General features: G+C 41.6%; 1 protein-coding gene across 2 annotated transcripts in view; it reads left to right on the plus strand.

Annotated features, from left to right (window-relative positions):
* The window catches only part of ptpn20 (protein tyrosine phosphatase non-receptor type 20), a 35,362-nt gene that overhangs the window by 17,457 nt on the left and 4,085 nt on the right, over nucleotides 1-13,820 (plus strand). The window contains exons 29-44 of one of the 2 annotated variants that reach the window (XM_086092784.1): nucleotides 32-540; nucleotides 2,134-2,809; nucleotides 2,954-3,124; nucleotides 3,195-3,369; nucleotides 5,034-5,244; nucleotides 5,346-5,383; nucleotides 5,592-5,678; nucleotides 6,578-6,639; nucleotides 6,925-7,086; nucleotides 7,168-7,408; nucleotides 7,500-7,606; nucleotides 8,843-8,925; nucleotides 10,303-10,439; nucleotides 10,542-10,690; nucleotides 10,779-10,869; nucleotides 13,022-13,356. In XM_086092784.1, coding sequence (XP_085948910.1) covers nucleotides 32-540; nucleotides 2,134-2,809; nucleotides 2,954-3,124; nucleotides 3,195-3,369; nucleotides 5,034-5,244; nucleotides 5,346-5,383; nucleotides 5,592-5,678; nucleotides 6,578-6,639; nucleotides 6,925-7,086; nucleotides 7,168-7,408; nucleotides 7,500-7,606; nucleotides 8,843-8,925; nucleotides 10,303-10,439; nucleotides 10,542-10,690; nucleotides 10,779-10,869; nucleotides 13,022-13,356 — 3,234 coding nt within the window. Of the gene's footprint in view, nucleotides 1-31; nucleotides 541-2,133; nucleotides 2,810-2,953; nucleotides 3,125-3,194; nucleotides 3,370-5,033; nucleotides 5,245-5,345; nucleotides 5,384-5,591; nucleotides 5,679-6,577; nucleotides 6,640-6,924; nucleotides 7,087-7,167; nucleotides 7,409-7,499; nucleotides 7,607-8,842; nucleotides 8,926-10,192; nucleotides 10,440-10,541; nucleotides 10,691-10,778; nucleotides 10,870-13,021; nucleotides 13,357-13,820 lie in introns of those variants that run through there. The other variant, XM_086092785.1, reaches the window with a different exon arrangement.

Below are 13,820 nucleotides of genomic sequence, written 5' to 3' on the forward strand. Positions count from 1 at the left end.
GAGATAACTTTATCTTCTCTCTCTTTGTTAGAGTCCTGCACCCACCAGGGAGATCCGATCCCGGTCTCTGGACATCCGTCTAGGAGACGACTACAGCCAGCTTCTTAAATTCCATTTTGATGTCAACATACCTCAGAGTACGGCCTCCGTCCTCAAGGAGGAGTTGACCGACACAGCAGAGAAAAGCCCAGAGCCTCCGGCAGTTCCGAGGTTATTTGGAGGACAAGAGAGGGAGGTACAAGGAGAACAGACTCCTCCATCTTCACCTCGGGCGGGGTCACCTCCCATACCAGCCTCTCCCACATCGCCTCCGACGCCAATCTCGCCAGCCTCGCCCGCTTCTCCCACGTCGCCCGTCTCACCTACAATCTGCTTTCGACCAGCTCATCAAGAGTCACAGCTGACTGTCGAAAAAGCAGAAAAACAACAGGAAATAGAAACAAAGAAGGCAAGCGAGAATCGGGAGGAGGCCGTCGCTACAAGTTCAACTGCTATATTTGACGTCTTCCCTAAGGCTGCTTCAAATTCCATGTATGCCAGGTAGGAAAATGACCCAAGATATTGTATGGTCTTGCAATTATTTCCGGAACTTATTAAACTCATTCACTGCCAACGCAGTTAAAATGGATTTTGGACGTCTATAGCCGTCAATGGCACTGAATGAGTTATCTCCCACTTTTTCTTACACCAGTGTTTCATACCCTTGTTGGAGGTACTGAACCCCACCTGTTTCCTATGCGCATTCACCGAACCCTTCTTTATTGAAACATAGGCATGTTGTTCTTTGGAATCTTGCTGAACTCAAAAGGTTTTGTAACTTCTAAATGGTTCATAGACAAGACTGCAAGTGTAAATGGTTGACTGATTGACTGATTGACTGATGATCAGTTTAAGGGTTAGCCCTTGGTCATCATCAGATAGCTCAAGCTTTTCCTTCCTTAACATCCAAACCAGTTAATTTTTTCGGAATGGGAGGGCAATGACTGCCAATTGCTTCACTAATTTGTCTATTGTCCTTTTTGGTTGTTGTCGTTTCTCTGGATTAAAGAGAGGAAGTCAACCTTGACAATAATATATGTGTCCTCGCTCTTCTAAACATGACATTCTGATTAATATTACATTTGTGGAATATGAGTTATGCAGCTAAATCCAGCCGTTTTTATCCATCTCAAGGGGGCGGCCATTTTGCCACCTGCTTTCAACTGAAGATGACATCACAGTTGCTCAGGGCTCAGGCAACGGCCAGTCACAGCTCACCTGTTTTCTGAAGCTGAGTTGTGATTGGTTGTTACCTGAGACCTGAGCAACTGTAGTCAGGTTTCACTTCCAAATTTTTCGAAAATTTTATGCGAATTTTGTGAAAATGCACAAACTGGACATGCGACTTGCCCATTTCCATCCGCTCTTCTTTTGCGAATATGCATCGCGAGATGATGTTGTAGTGACAGATTTTTGGGACAATGGGGAGTTCCAGGTGGGAATGTTGGTTTTGACGGACTGAACGGAAGTAGTTTGTCTTGTTGGCTTCCTTCCCGCATGTAAGTGAAGTGTGTCGTTACATTGAGAGCTGATGTTAATAAAGCTATCTAAAATTGCATTCATGTTTTTTTTCTTTAATTAATTATAAAAAGAATCGTGTTTCTTCATCTCCCCAAACATATTTTATTTTATCATTTGCCATTTATTGTGACTACAAACGTGCGTGTGACGTAGTATCGGTCAAAAGGTGTGACGTATATCCGGTCTTGTAGTCGCTTATTTGCAAAACCTGTTTCCATCGCCAAAATGCGCATTTTCCTTTTTTCAATACGCTTCAAAAACCACCCCCTTCAAGCGTAAAAACTTTTTGGAGAATTTTGGTGTTTCCATTCAGTTTTTTTTCTCGCAATACTTGAAAATTGGCCGCATTCTGATATTGATCAAAACTGCTGGATTTTGCTGCCTAACTCATATTCCACTAACGCTATATTAACCAGAATACCGTAGTTAGACTAGTGGGGCTGCATAGAACATATTATTGTAAAAAAAATATGTATGGGTTGACTTCCCCTTTAAGTATCCCAAACTGATTCAGGTGATTAAAGATTTCTCTTTTTTTGGTTGAGAATGAAAGTGATTCTGTTTTCTTTGCAGTGGTGTTCGAGAGGAAGCAGATGGAAGTGTGACCTACTGCCTTGTGGGAAATGGACTGACTATAATGGCAGATGAGGAGTATTTGACCATTAGTTCCACCATGGAACCTCAACAAAGTTTTCAGTCTCATCAGGCCACTCAAACACCATCATCAAACCTCACAAGCCTCACCTCGCAGACCCAGACCACCTCGTCGAGTTTTTCTCAGACTTCCAACAAACCGTCTATTGTTTCACAAACCTCAAACACATTGTCTAGTTTCAGCTCCCAGAGCACAAATACTACCAAATCACCTCTAAACCTCTCATCTGACACCCTGACCACTTGTGCCCTGGCACACCCGTCCCAGCCGCTCACCACACAGCCATCCAAAGCCAAGGACTACCCACTACAGCAGGGACAGCAGCTTCCACTGCAATGCAAAGCCCTCCCTAAAAACAGTCAGCCTGCTGCGGGGCTCCTTCAAAATCCTGCTCCGCCGGCGGGCCCCATAACAACCCAGATAATCTCATCAGCGCCTCCTTGTGTCAGCGTACCTGCTCCCACCCTTACACCTACAATAGTACCTCAACCTGCCCAGAGTCATGCACAGCGGAGAGAAGAGCCGGAAAAGAAAGAAAGGGAATGCAAGGATGAGGAGGAGGATGAAGAGGATGAAGAAGAGAGTAGAAGAAAGGTCATTTTGTTCATTGATGTCCAGACACCGAATATTTTAACAAAGAGCCGAATCAATATAGAATCCTCTGTGCATATTGCGAAAATGATTACATTACAATGATCACATTTTCGTGTCTTTGGTTGTTTGTTTGATGCCTTGCAGGGATTTGTAAAAGAATTCGAGTTGACCGTCCTTCTGACCAAGTCCAGGAGTGGAAGCTTTGGCTTCACCATTACCCGAAGCAAACTAGACAACTGCTACTACATACAAGAAATATTGGACAACCCAGCAAAGGCAGACGGACGCCTCAGAGCTGGAGACCGGCTTATCACGGTAAACGCCCACTTGTTTGAAGGCATCACTTGCTATCTTGATTATTTTCATCTGTTTCAATCGTCTCCAGGTAAATGGACATGATGTTACCAATGTGGCAGATGAGGTGGCCATGACGATTCTCAGGTCCTCTCCCAGGAGACTCAGTATGACCCTGGGCAGGGCTGTTACCAACCTGGTGGCACCCCCTTCTTGTGACAGCCTGCCTGATATTGTCCTCTACAAGACACCAACAGGACAGCTTGGTAGGACGATTACCAGTCTTTCATTCTTTACCATTACCAGTGGGGGGGAAGTAACGACGTACACACATTTTGTTGCTGTACTTAAGTAGATAATTCAGGCATCTATAGCCTACTTTACTCCCTAACTTTGTACACACTCTTTACTTTATCAAAATAGGTTTGTTTCTTTTTTCAACATGTCAAAGAGGCATAAATAGACAGAGTTCAAGTCAAATACAGATGAGATCATGTTTAAAAAGTGGGAAAAAAACAAGTCCAAGAGCATCATGGAGGAACATGAACTAGGGAGCATTGTTGAATATAATGCAATCAATTCAGAAAAGCAAGATCTATGGCCTTATTTGATGTCGTCAGCTAATAAGAACAGTTTTTTGGTGTCATCAAAATTACACAGCAAATCGGTCAGTGTTAAATTTCCAGTGGTCGATCAAATATGCAGTAAGCAGTTTTATTTTAGAGTTGGAGTGGATGTTGGTTGTAACCTGAATAGCACTACCTTGAGTGTTAAATTGACCTAGCCTGGAAATCCAGACTCACTCGCGGTTTTGCCCGAGAGTGAGTCTGGTCAACCGCCCTATCAGTCGCATTTCTGAGGTGGGGCAAACCTGTGCTAACAGACAGTGGAATGAACCAATGAGTGAAGAGCGGACGTGACGTCAGAAAAGCGACTCGTTGAAGTCTTTTTTTGTTTTTTTGCGGAGACGGAGTAAAAATCCAACATGGGTACTAGCCGAACAGAGACAGTAGTGAATGACTTATGTCATTGTTGCGGGAAAAACTTGAAGATTCATGGTGTCATAAGTCACTCTGTTTTGATTTTTCTTTTTTTCTTTCCACTCGTTCACACAAACACGCACACAAATAAACATGGTCTCCCAGGCGGGGAAGTGAACCCACACCAACCTGCATCATAGGCAAATGACGGTACCACTCCGCCACCTGGAGCCCTTCACTCTGTTTTGATACTCGAACAGCGTTAGCAAAAGACGACATCACAAAAATAGACTAATTTGATTGGCCGGCCTGTTTTCTATAGACGCTTGTGGGTGTGGCTTGCCAGGCTGAAATTGACTATACCCCTCGTTTCCGAATTTCCCAGCGCGCTGTCGTCATTTCAATAGCGATACATCCAGTTGCTGTTTTTGGGATGGCGTGGCTCAGTGGTAGAGTGGTTGGCTTCCAACCCTGAGAGTGTGGGTACCATCCCAGGTTAGTGTGACTATGTTAAAGTATCTTTGAGCAAGATACTGAACCCCCTCATGCCGTGTCATCAGTAGTCAAAATGTAAACTGCTTTGAGGGCCTTGTAAGGAGGAAAAACACTATATAAATGAAGTACTACTTACCAGAGTCAAGTGTAGTTCGAGCTTAATTTTTAACACTGACACTTGTGTAGAGTACTTTTAACACTCCTCAGTGTTTACCAGTGTAGATTTTTAACACTATACAGTGTTGGACTACCACTGGTTAAGTTTGAAAAAAGTAATAATTTGAATGGTGTGGACACATATAAAAATAATTCTAGTTAGATTTAACACTCTCAGCTCAGAATGCTACCGCCATGTACCAATCAAGTTGACATAAACAGAGACCTTACAGTGCAGTGGAAAATCGACATCCGTCTCAACCTTACAACTGAGTGGCATTTGTGTCTGTTTCCTCCAGGCATTAAGCTAACCGGCGGCATTGGCAGCAAATGGCAGGGCATTTATTGTCTGGAGGTGGTGCCAGGCTCCCCGGCCAGCGAAGAAGGCAGCGTGCAACCCAACGACAAGATCCTCTACATCTGCGGCAGGTGCACTTTAGGGATGACCTTGGACGATGCTGTCAAAGCCTGCGAGATCGCCCCGCGAAAAGTCAAAATCAAAATCTTGAGGTCTGTGCCTACTTATGGGTGGAATCAAAATGAAATAAATAGATGAGATGCAGAAACGTGACTGACCCATTCTAATGTTTGTGTTATTCTTATGTTTTCAGAGATGAGCAGCCTGTGACGCCCAAGGCCAAATGGAACGGTGAGGAGTCTGTGAAAAATTTATGAGACGATTTCATCTGCCTCAGTAAACCTAAGGAGGGAGATTTTGTTTGTTAGAAACACAGATGCCGGGAAACCGCATATGTTTGTGTTTAACTAAATGATCATTTAAGTTCAATCATTACCAAAATGGTTTGGAGGGGAATGAGGTCATTATCTGTCTGACACTTTTTCCGGTACTTTTACAGGTCTGTTTGACTGGAAAAAGGATAGGAAGTTCTTTGCTCGTTTTGAAGAGCCTATCTCTCCTGACAAAGAATCACCTCCGGAAGATGGTGAGACGCACTCCTTATCTTCGTCATCATATCTTTCCATCAGCACATTCTTGTTGCTTGGTATGAGCTTGCTTGGCATAGCGATATTGTGAGTGTGCGTGATACCTACAGCTGTGCAGTCCAATACACCAGTGGAGGCCAGAGGCTTGCTAATTATTAATCTTGCAGTGAGGGCCCAAGTTCTGTCTTTCAACATTCAGAACACACACACAGGCACATGCACACTCATACACACAGTCCTATAGTGTTCTATAGTTCAGGTGATTCAGTTGCTTGGTGACAGTACCCGCAGCGCGTCATTTTGAAAAGACCTTGTCTTGTTCAGCTGTCATAGAAGAGGTGCATAGCCATCAACACTTTCAAATTCAGACTGACTGAGGGGAAGGTAGGTACAGTGTTCCCTCGCTACTTCGCGATTTGGTTATTGCAGATTCACTTGAGAGTCATGACCAATTGTAACTTTTTTAACCAGGTTATGGTTAAGGTATTATTACGGGTAATATTAAGCCATTTTGTCGCCGTTGTCATGTGTTGCCGGAGTGAGGAGCGTGCATCTGCTTAGTAGAGCGTAAATCCCTAAAAAAATGAATAAAAAAATAATTAATGATAAAAGAAAGTCTGCCTTTACTTTGTGGAAATTCACTTCTTGCAAGGGAACTTGTAACGTATCACCAGTAAAAAGCGAGGGAACAGTGTATATCTTGTTTTAGTACTTTGTGGCTCCTTCCCTGCAATCTAATTGGTTTAAATCAATGAAGAATTTTCTTAGACTACATGAGGTGCTGAACTTTGGATGTTAATTAGTTTGGATCAAATGGACCGGATCAATATTTGTGTGCAAGTACTTTTGTCTACATTTCCTGCTGATTCATACCAAGTTTTTTTTTCTTTTTCTGCAGTTGAAGTTGTCAGTAGAACTGTAGGCAACTTCAGATGTCTGTCTGTGGCTGAACAGCAGGATGTAAGTGTTTTTCCTCTTGTTTTAATAACGCAATAATATTAATAACTTTAAAAAGTGCAAACTGCGCTCAACTGTCAAATGTAGGCCTGTTTCCGCTGGTATATCATTGTCACAATATCCATTGTGAATAGGACGTTAAGACGGATTAAACTGCGGGTGCAAATGAAGTGCAATTAACAGCGCTATTTCATTCTTTGGGGATTCGGCCCTCAGTACACAAGATTACAATTTCTGATATTTACTAATACCAATTCCGCTGTCCTTTTGTCATCGTTGTCCCTTCAGAGTTGCATTATGCAAGTAGAGTTTAGCAAACCAGAAGGAGGCGGCCTAGGCTTTGCTCTGGTTGGTGGGACCAATGGCAGCATGCTCAGGGTGAGAGAAATCTGTTCTGGTGGAGTAGCTGAGCAAGATGGCAGATTAAGAGTGGGAGATATTCTTCTAGAGGTAACATTTCCATACAACAGATTTAGAATATCTTCCTGTCTGCCTTTGGCAAAACCATTGATCCTGACTGTCTTTAACCAGGTGAACGGTGTCATTGTGTCGGGACTGAGCCACAGTAAGGTGGTAGATATTCTGCGTAAAGCTGAAGGAACAGTGCAGCTCACCATCTGCAGGGACATCCTGTCGCTGACCTATTCCGAATCAGCCAACATGGCCACGGGCACCGACGCTGTTCTAGCAGAGCAGCCAGCTCCAGTTACCACCTCTGATGCCTCTTCTTCACCTGACGCCATGATGAATAAGCCAGTGGAGCGCCCCCCTGGTTGTATCTGTACATGTTCATTCTTCAGCCACGTCCTGTTAAACACAAAAAATATAACGTCATTGTTGTTTTCACTTATACACTGTTTTAGAGCCGATTGCAGAATGTGTGTTTAATGAATCAGGTGTTTTAGTCACAACGCCACCTCCTCCTCCAAGACAACTGACTGTGGTCATGGATGAAACACCAATTAATCAGGTAACACATATGAGCATAGTGGAAGTGCCAAACCAAAGTCAAACACAATCAGTTTTTTTTTTATGTAGATCAACTTCTAATTCTCTTAAGAAATAATGTAAAGCTAATTAAGCAATCCATGTTACAAATAACATTTTAACATTCTTAAATGTCATAACATTGTAACAACAAGTCCTTTGAGATTTTCAAGAAAATCTTGCAGAGCAATACTGAAGCCGCGCCACATTTTATAAGTAATGCTGTAAGTAACTACAGTGATTGTATGCCCATAATGTCATCTGCTTGATAAAATTAATTCATGAATATAATTATTTATTTATTTTTAGAGAGAGCTCAGTATTGTTCATTCGGTAATCTTACCGATTCGACATGTCATCATCATTGCTCTCTCTCTTTTTCTTTTTTTTTTGTATGCGCGTGAGTATGTGCGTGAGTATGTGCGTGAGTATGTGCATGTGCGGGAGTGTGTGTGTGCATGTGTGCGTGCGTATGAGTGTGTACTCATTAATTCACCTAAAACCTATTAAAAATCCCATACCGTTCACCTAAACCGAATACTTCAGAATCCAGCTAGAGTCGTGAGGTTGTCAGGAATATAATTAATACTGAATTTATTTTATTGCATAAACAGAAGACCCTTTATCACAATTTCCTTAAGTAATAAGTTCATTAATAACTCAATAGAAATGTCTAAAATGTATTTAAGTAAAAAAAAAAATTACTATAAAGTTCAAAGGAGTGTAAAACATTGAGGTAATTTTCCTGCCACTAGGTGGTATTAGTGTTTCATGTTTGATGTTGGTAACACAAACAGTACATTTTTCTTTTCAAAATAAGAGCAAATTAATTGGAAAATGTAGAAACTTGTTGACTCCTTGTTCATTGTAATTTACAACTAGTCCCCAATCTCCATAAATATATTTAAAATTAATGCTTTTAGACATTGTTTTAATGCTTTTCAATGGCATTTAAGGCCTTATTTCCCCCCAGAATTCATTTGATGACTTTTAATGACCCACGGACACCCTGTAATAACTGTTACTCTTCGGTAACACTTATTGAAGTGTCATAAGATTTGCTAATGTGCTAACATGATGATTGTGTTTGACTTTTGAGGCCTATTTTTCCACAACATTTCAGTAGAACTCCAAACTTCACGACTTTGCGTCTGTTGTCCGTAAACAAATGTGCTTAATTTTAATGGTTGCATACTTTGCCTGTTGGTCTATGGATTAGGAGAGCTGTGACAGCACACCTTCTCATCAAGCTTGCTGCCCATCACTAAATGTCACTGAAATGTTGCATGGAGCTTCTGACAGGTAGTAATTTCCAAAACTTCTCTTCCCTTCTATTAGCCACCACATTTTATTTGCATGTTGTTTTTCAGTTAATTTGAATTTTGGTAAATAGTAAGATTGAAAAGACATCCTTGACATTCTTTGTAATTTGTGTAGTTGAGTCACTGTACCTTTTGGGCCTGATATACTAAGATCCTAAATGATGGGTGCTACTGGTAAACCTTGAATTCAGCAGATTATGTGCACCGTTGGCAACAGATGTAAAAGTGGTGGGGACAGCTGGATTGGAAAACGATGTGTTGTGTTTTAAGCAGCGGCGGCGCTCATGGTTTTCCCCATCGAACATTTAGGAGGGCAATGAAGTGATGGAATTGGAAGTGTTAGTGGAAGACAAACATATTATTGTATCTCTCCAATTATTATAATTATTATTATTATTATTATTTTACTCATCACGAGAGCCCATTTTGCGTAAAATTTGGTTTAAAACCAAACCAAAAACCAAAAAGATGTCAAAGGTGAGTTGCAGCTCTTGAATCATTCAGAAGCTCTCAAAATAAATTTGATAAATATACATGTAGAATATATGTCATGATAATTTTTGTTTCTGTCAATTCAAAAATGTTTATACATGCGCAAAAGATACGTTCTCCTCGTCACCTCACATTTTCCTTTGCTCCTCCTCGTCATGGTTACGCACAGCGGTGCCATTTGCGCCTGCATTTCAGACATGGTAGTGTATTTAAAGATGAAAAATCAGCCCTTCCAATTTGATACAGTAAATCACATTGTGCATGCTGAATTCATCTATTTACATCTACTCCTCCCAGAATGTGCAAAATGAAATGTTTAGCACATTTGACAGATACCATCCTGGGTTAGTATATTGGCTTCAACATCTGTTTGCATGAACAATCATGCCTTTCTTAGTTTTTTTTTTTCCACGCACAATCCTGTAGTAAATCAGGCCCCTAATGTAGTTTTGTGCTGAAGTTCCCTTGTTCACCACCGGGAGGCAATAGAGAGCAATGAATAAAACAGCACCGTCAATCTTTACTTATATTATACTAACAGCAAGTCAAATTATGTAGAAACTAATTAGCTAGCTGAACATTATTTTTTTCTAAAATGCTTTTTTTTCCTCTTGTATTGGAGCTCATTAGTACCTCAGCAGAAGAGGTGTTGTTATTGAGCTACACTGTGGCCCTTGTAATAACAGTCCAAACCCTTTCAAAGAATAATAGATGATAACAGATATTTTAGCATGGTGTTGTATACTGTATTTTAGGTGGAAAAGTCGCAGGGAAAGGAAGCTCAGCCTTGCATGATCTCAACTGGTCCTACCTCCCGAAGAATAAAAATGGTGTGGTCTCCCCCCTTGCCCCCTGACTCCCCCAGGAAACACACTGTGACCAAACTGTTGGACCAGTCGTGCAAAAGCATCCGAAAACCAGAATCAGACGGCTGGAGCAGCGCAGAAGAAGACGACAATGTGTTTGACGCCAATGCTCACCAAACAACCTCACCACAGATAGGTGTCTATTCCTCCAATTATGATGTCAAACTCAAGGCTCTGGGGCCAGATCAGCCCGCGAAGGCAAATCATGTGTGTCATCTATATTTTATCCCCCGACCAGGTCCACCCATAATATCAGAGGAGGAACTGTCCAGTTTAGCCCTCATTAGCCCATCTCGAGGCAGCCAGTATTCAGGCTCCAGGGTGAAAGCCATCATCCAGATTCTGCAGCATCAATTAGACCAGCAGGAACTGGTCAAAGAATTCATGGTGAGTTTCATTGAACACTGCCCAGCACATACTGCTCAATGGGACATTACATGCGTGTTGACATTGTTACACACTAATGTGAATTAAGGCTCTGGAGCACCTGAAGCCGTCTGATGACTGTGTGGTGGGAAAAGCCCCAGAAAACAGAGACAAGAACCGCTACAGAGACATCTTGCCCTGTGAGTCATTCACCATTCAACATGAATTAGTTTTTGACATTTGCTGAAACCACCACGGTCTAATTATAATTCGGGGACACTTCTCTTAAATGTCGTCCAAGAACATGAGCAAAACATTTTGTAATTACTATAAGAGATGTAGGTCAATGTCTTTTATAAATGGAGTAGCTTCAAGGGCAGACAGGCAGCAGACATTACGTGCTGTCATTCCAATTATGTGCTTCACAGTTGGAAAGTCATTGTGACACAAGACGGGAACTAACTAAGAAGAGTTCCTTTAGTTTTGCTTGATAGTTAGTTGTGCAGGACTAGAAATGCTCAACTTGGCATTACAAATCATAGAGTTAGGATGGTGACGCATGCGAAAGACCATCCTACCTGCTCGTCCGGGGGAAACGCCTACACTCTAAAAATGGGGAGTGATATTTACTTGAAAAACCCTAGTAAAGGTTGATGCACTCAGAAAAGGTGATATATCAAATGTTGGGAACGTGTGAGCTCATCTTCATCTTCATCAGTCACCTGCAGCCGGCCTCACTTAATAAATGGCTGTCCTCTTGTGGCTCTCAGCCATTTTCAAAGTATGCGGTGAGATCGGTGGAGCTACAACGATGAATGGCTAAATCCAAAGCTCGGCGGCTACATGCTACAAACACTAATCAAAGTGCGCATGCGCAGCTAGGAACGAGCACTCACGACGTCCTTACAGCAGATTGATTGACGGGATTGAGAAGCAATCGTTAAGATGATCCACCCGGAAGACGCAGCGACAAACAATCCTTGAATACACCTTTAAGTGATTATAACACGTGTTACTTTCATTATTAAACTAAATCATTTGACCAGTCACTGCCTTTGCAAAATTTACATTGGAATTTAAATATTTGTGGAGTTTTTATCATGTCCTTGACATTTAAGAAGAATTGATGTTCCATAATTAATCAATATCGGATTGAACTGAAGTGAATCAAATAAAAATTGAAATCGAATCGAACTGAACTCTTGTGAATCAAAATCGAATCGATTGAGGAAATTAGAATCGATACCCAGCCCTAGTGTCTTGACCTTCGTAGAATCCCTGAGACGGAAGATTATTTTAAAACAGATGTTTGATTATGTTTGATTATTATTGCGTTTGTTTGCAATTTTTGTGTGGTCGAATACATTTACAATGATTTTTTTTAGGTTGTTTGTAAAGTTGAAATGTTTTTTAAGCTTGTAGGAGGGATATTTTAAGGCTTAAACTTTTTTTGTATTTTTTTTTACATGGCCTCCCTCTATATCACTGAGTAAAGTCTTTTAACATAATTCCTGCAATAAACAGGGATCGCTGTATATCAAACACTCCCATTAAACTGTTCCTGCATGATAAAGAATACATATCCACTGCAGATGACCAGGAAAGATTAGGAAAAAAAACCATAAGCAAAAACAAAGTGATTTATGGTTCTGAACTATATAAATAATTATGAAAAATGCTTTACCCCCACATGGTAGAATACAATGCTTTCTTTTGGTAGGAAAACCTACTAAATTATTTGAAAAGAGGCCCAGCATATGTCAAAAGGTGCCCCCCTGATGTATGTGTCCAGATGTTTATACACAATGAAGGATTAAGGCACAGAAAAATAAATGGCTATGAAATAATTATGTTGGTTTGTTGGGAATAAAGAGAAAGCAAATCACACTTGTTCATCCATATTAAGACAAACACGCAGCACATTTACTTTATAGCCTCCAGAGATTTGATTTTTGGGGTGGGTGAAGGGAGTCAGAGATGAATGAGCATGCTGACAACAAAGATAGTGGGCCTCAGTGGAATAGGGCTGACCCTCACCATATGCCCTTTCCTATGCCTGTGCATACAGCAGGTTATTTACCGATCCAATCCATTCCTTAGCAAACAGCCATTTTCTAGTACATTCCAAGTAGGTGGGAAGACTACCTTGACTCTATTAGTCCTCTCATCACCAACAAACCAACCTTGTTACAGACCTCAAAGCAGTTAACTCAGTTTTATTTAGTTTTTGCATACGTTTAGGCAAAACAAGGTGAAAGAACTGAGGAAAGTTAACTATCAGAAATCTGTTGCAAGTAGATGGACACACACCATACACTCACCCTGGCTGTGTGTCCTCTTTTCCATCCACAGATGACAAAACCCGCGTCACCCTCGGGGAGAAGCGCGACTACATCAACGCCAGCCACATCCGCATGCAAGCGGGAGATGAGGAGCTCTCCTACATTTCCTGCCAAGGGCCGCTACCCTCGACGGTGACTGCGTTCTGGCAAATGATCTGGGAAAACAAAGCGGACGTGATTGCTATGATGACCCAGGAAGTAGAACGAGGAAGGGTGAAATGTCACAAGTACTGGCCTGAGAAGCCCAACGAGCCCCTGGACACGGGCAAGTATCACGTCCATCTGGTGAACCAGCAGTGCTTGGAATATCTCCACATCAAAGTCATCCGAATGGTGGAAACAGAGGTGAGAGAGACGTTCATGCCTTGGAACATGTACAGTGGTACCGCTTCTCTGTACCCAAAAATATCTTTACAATAGCCTTTTTAGTTGACCATTTATGACTGAAACATCTTCTAATAAGCAGATTAACACCTTAGCTGTTCACAATGGGTACTCCTGCAAGCCTCTGGCCAATAGCTTCCTTGTTTTCGGGTTCGAATTTCCTGTCCTCTGTCTGTGGATGTGATGTCCTGTGCGCATTGTGTACGTGAAGAAGGATGTGTGCAGTTTTTGGCCACAGGTGGCAGTAGCGAGTCAAAATTGAATTTTCTGCTCAGGAACTTTAAAGTGGAAGTCAACCCCAAAATTTCCGTGACAATAATATGTTGTATGTGACCCCACTAGTCTAAACACGGCATTCTGATTAATATTGTTTTTGTGGAATATAAATAAAGCAGCAAAATCCACCTGTTTTTATCCATCTCAGT

This window comes from Leptonotus elevatus, chromosome 13 (genome assembly GCF_054856555.1).
Source record: "Leptonotus elevatus isolate MCC_2025b chromosome 13, RoL_Lele_1.0, whole genome shotgun sequence".
NCBI classification, from domain to species: Eukaryota; Metazoa; Chordata; class Actinopteri; order Syngnathiformes; family Syngnathidae; genus Leptonotus; species Leptonotus elevatus.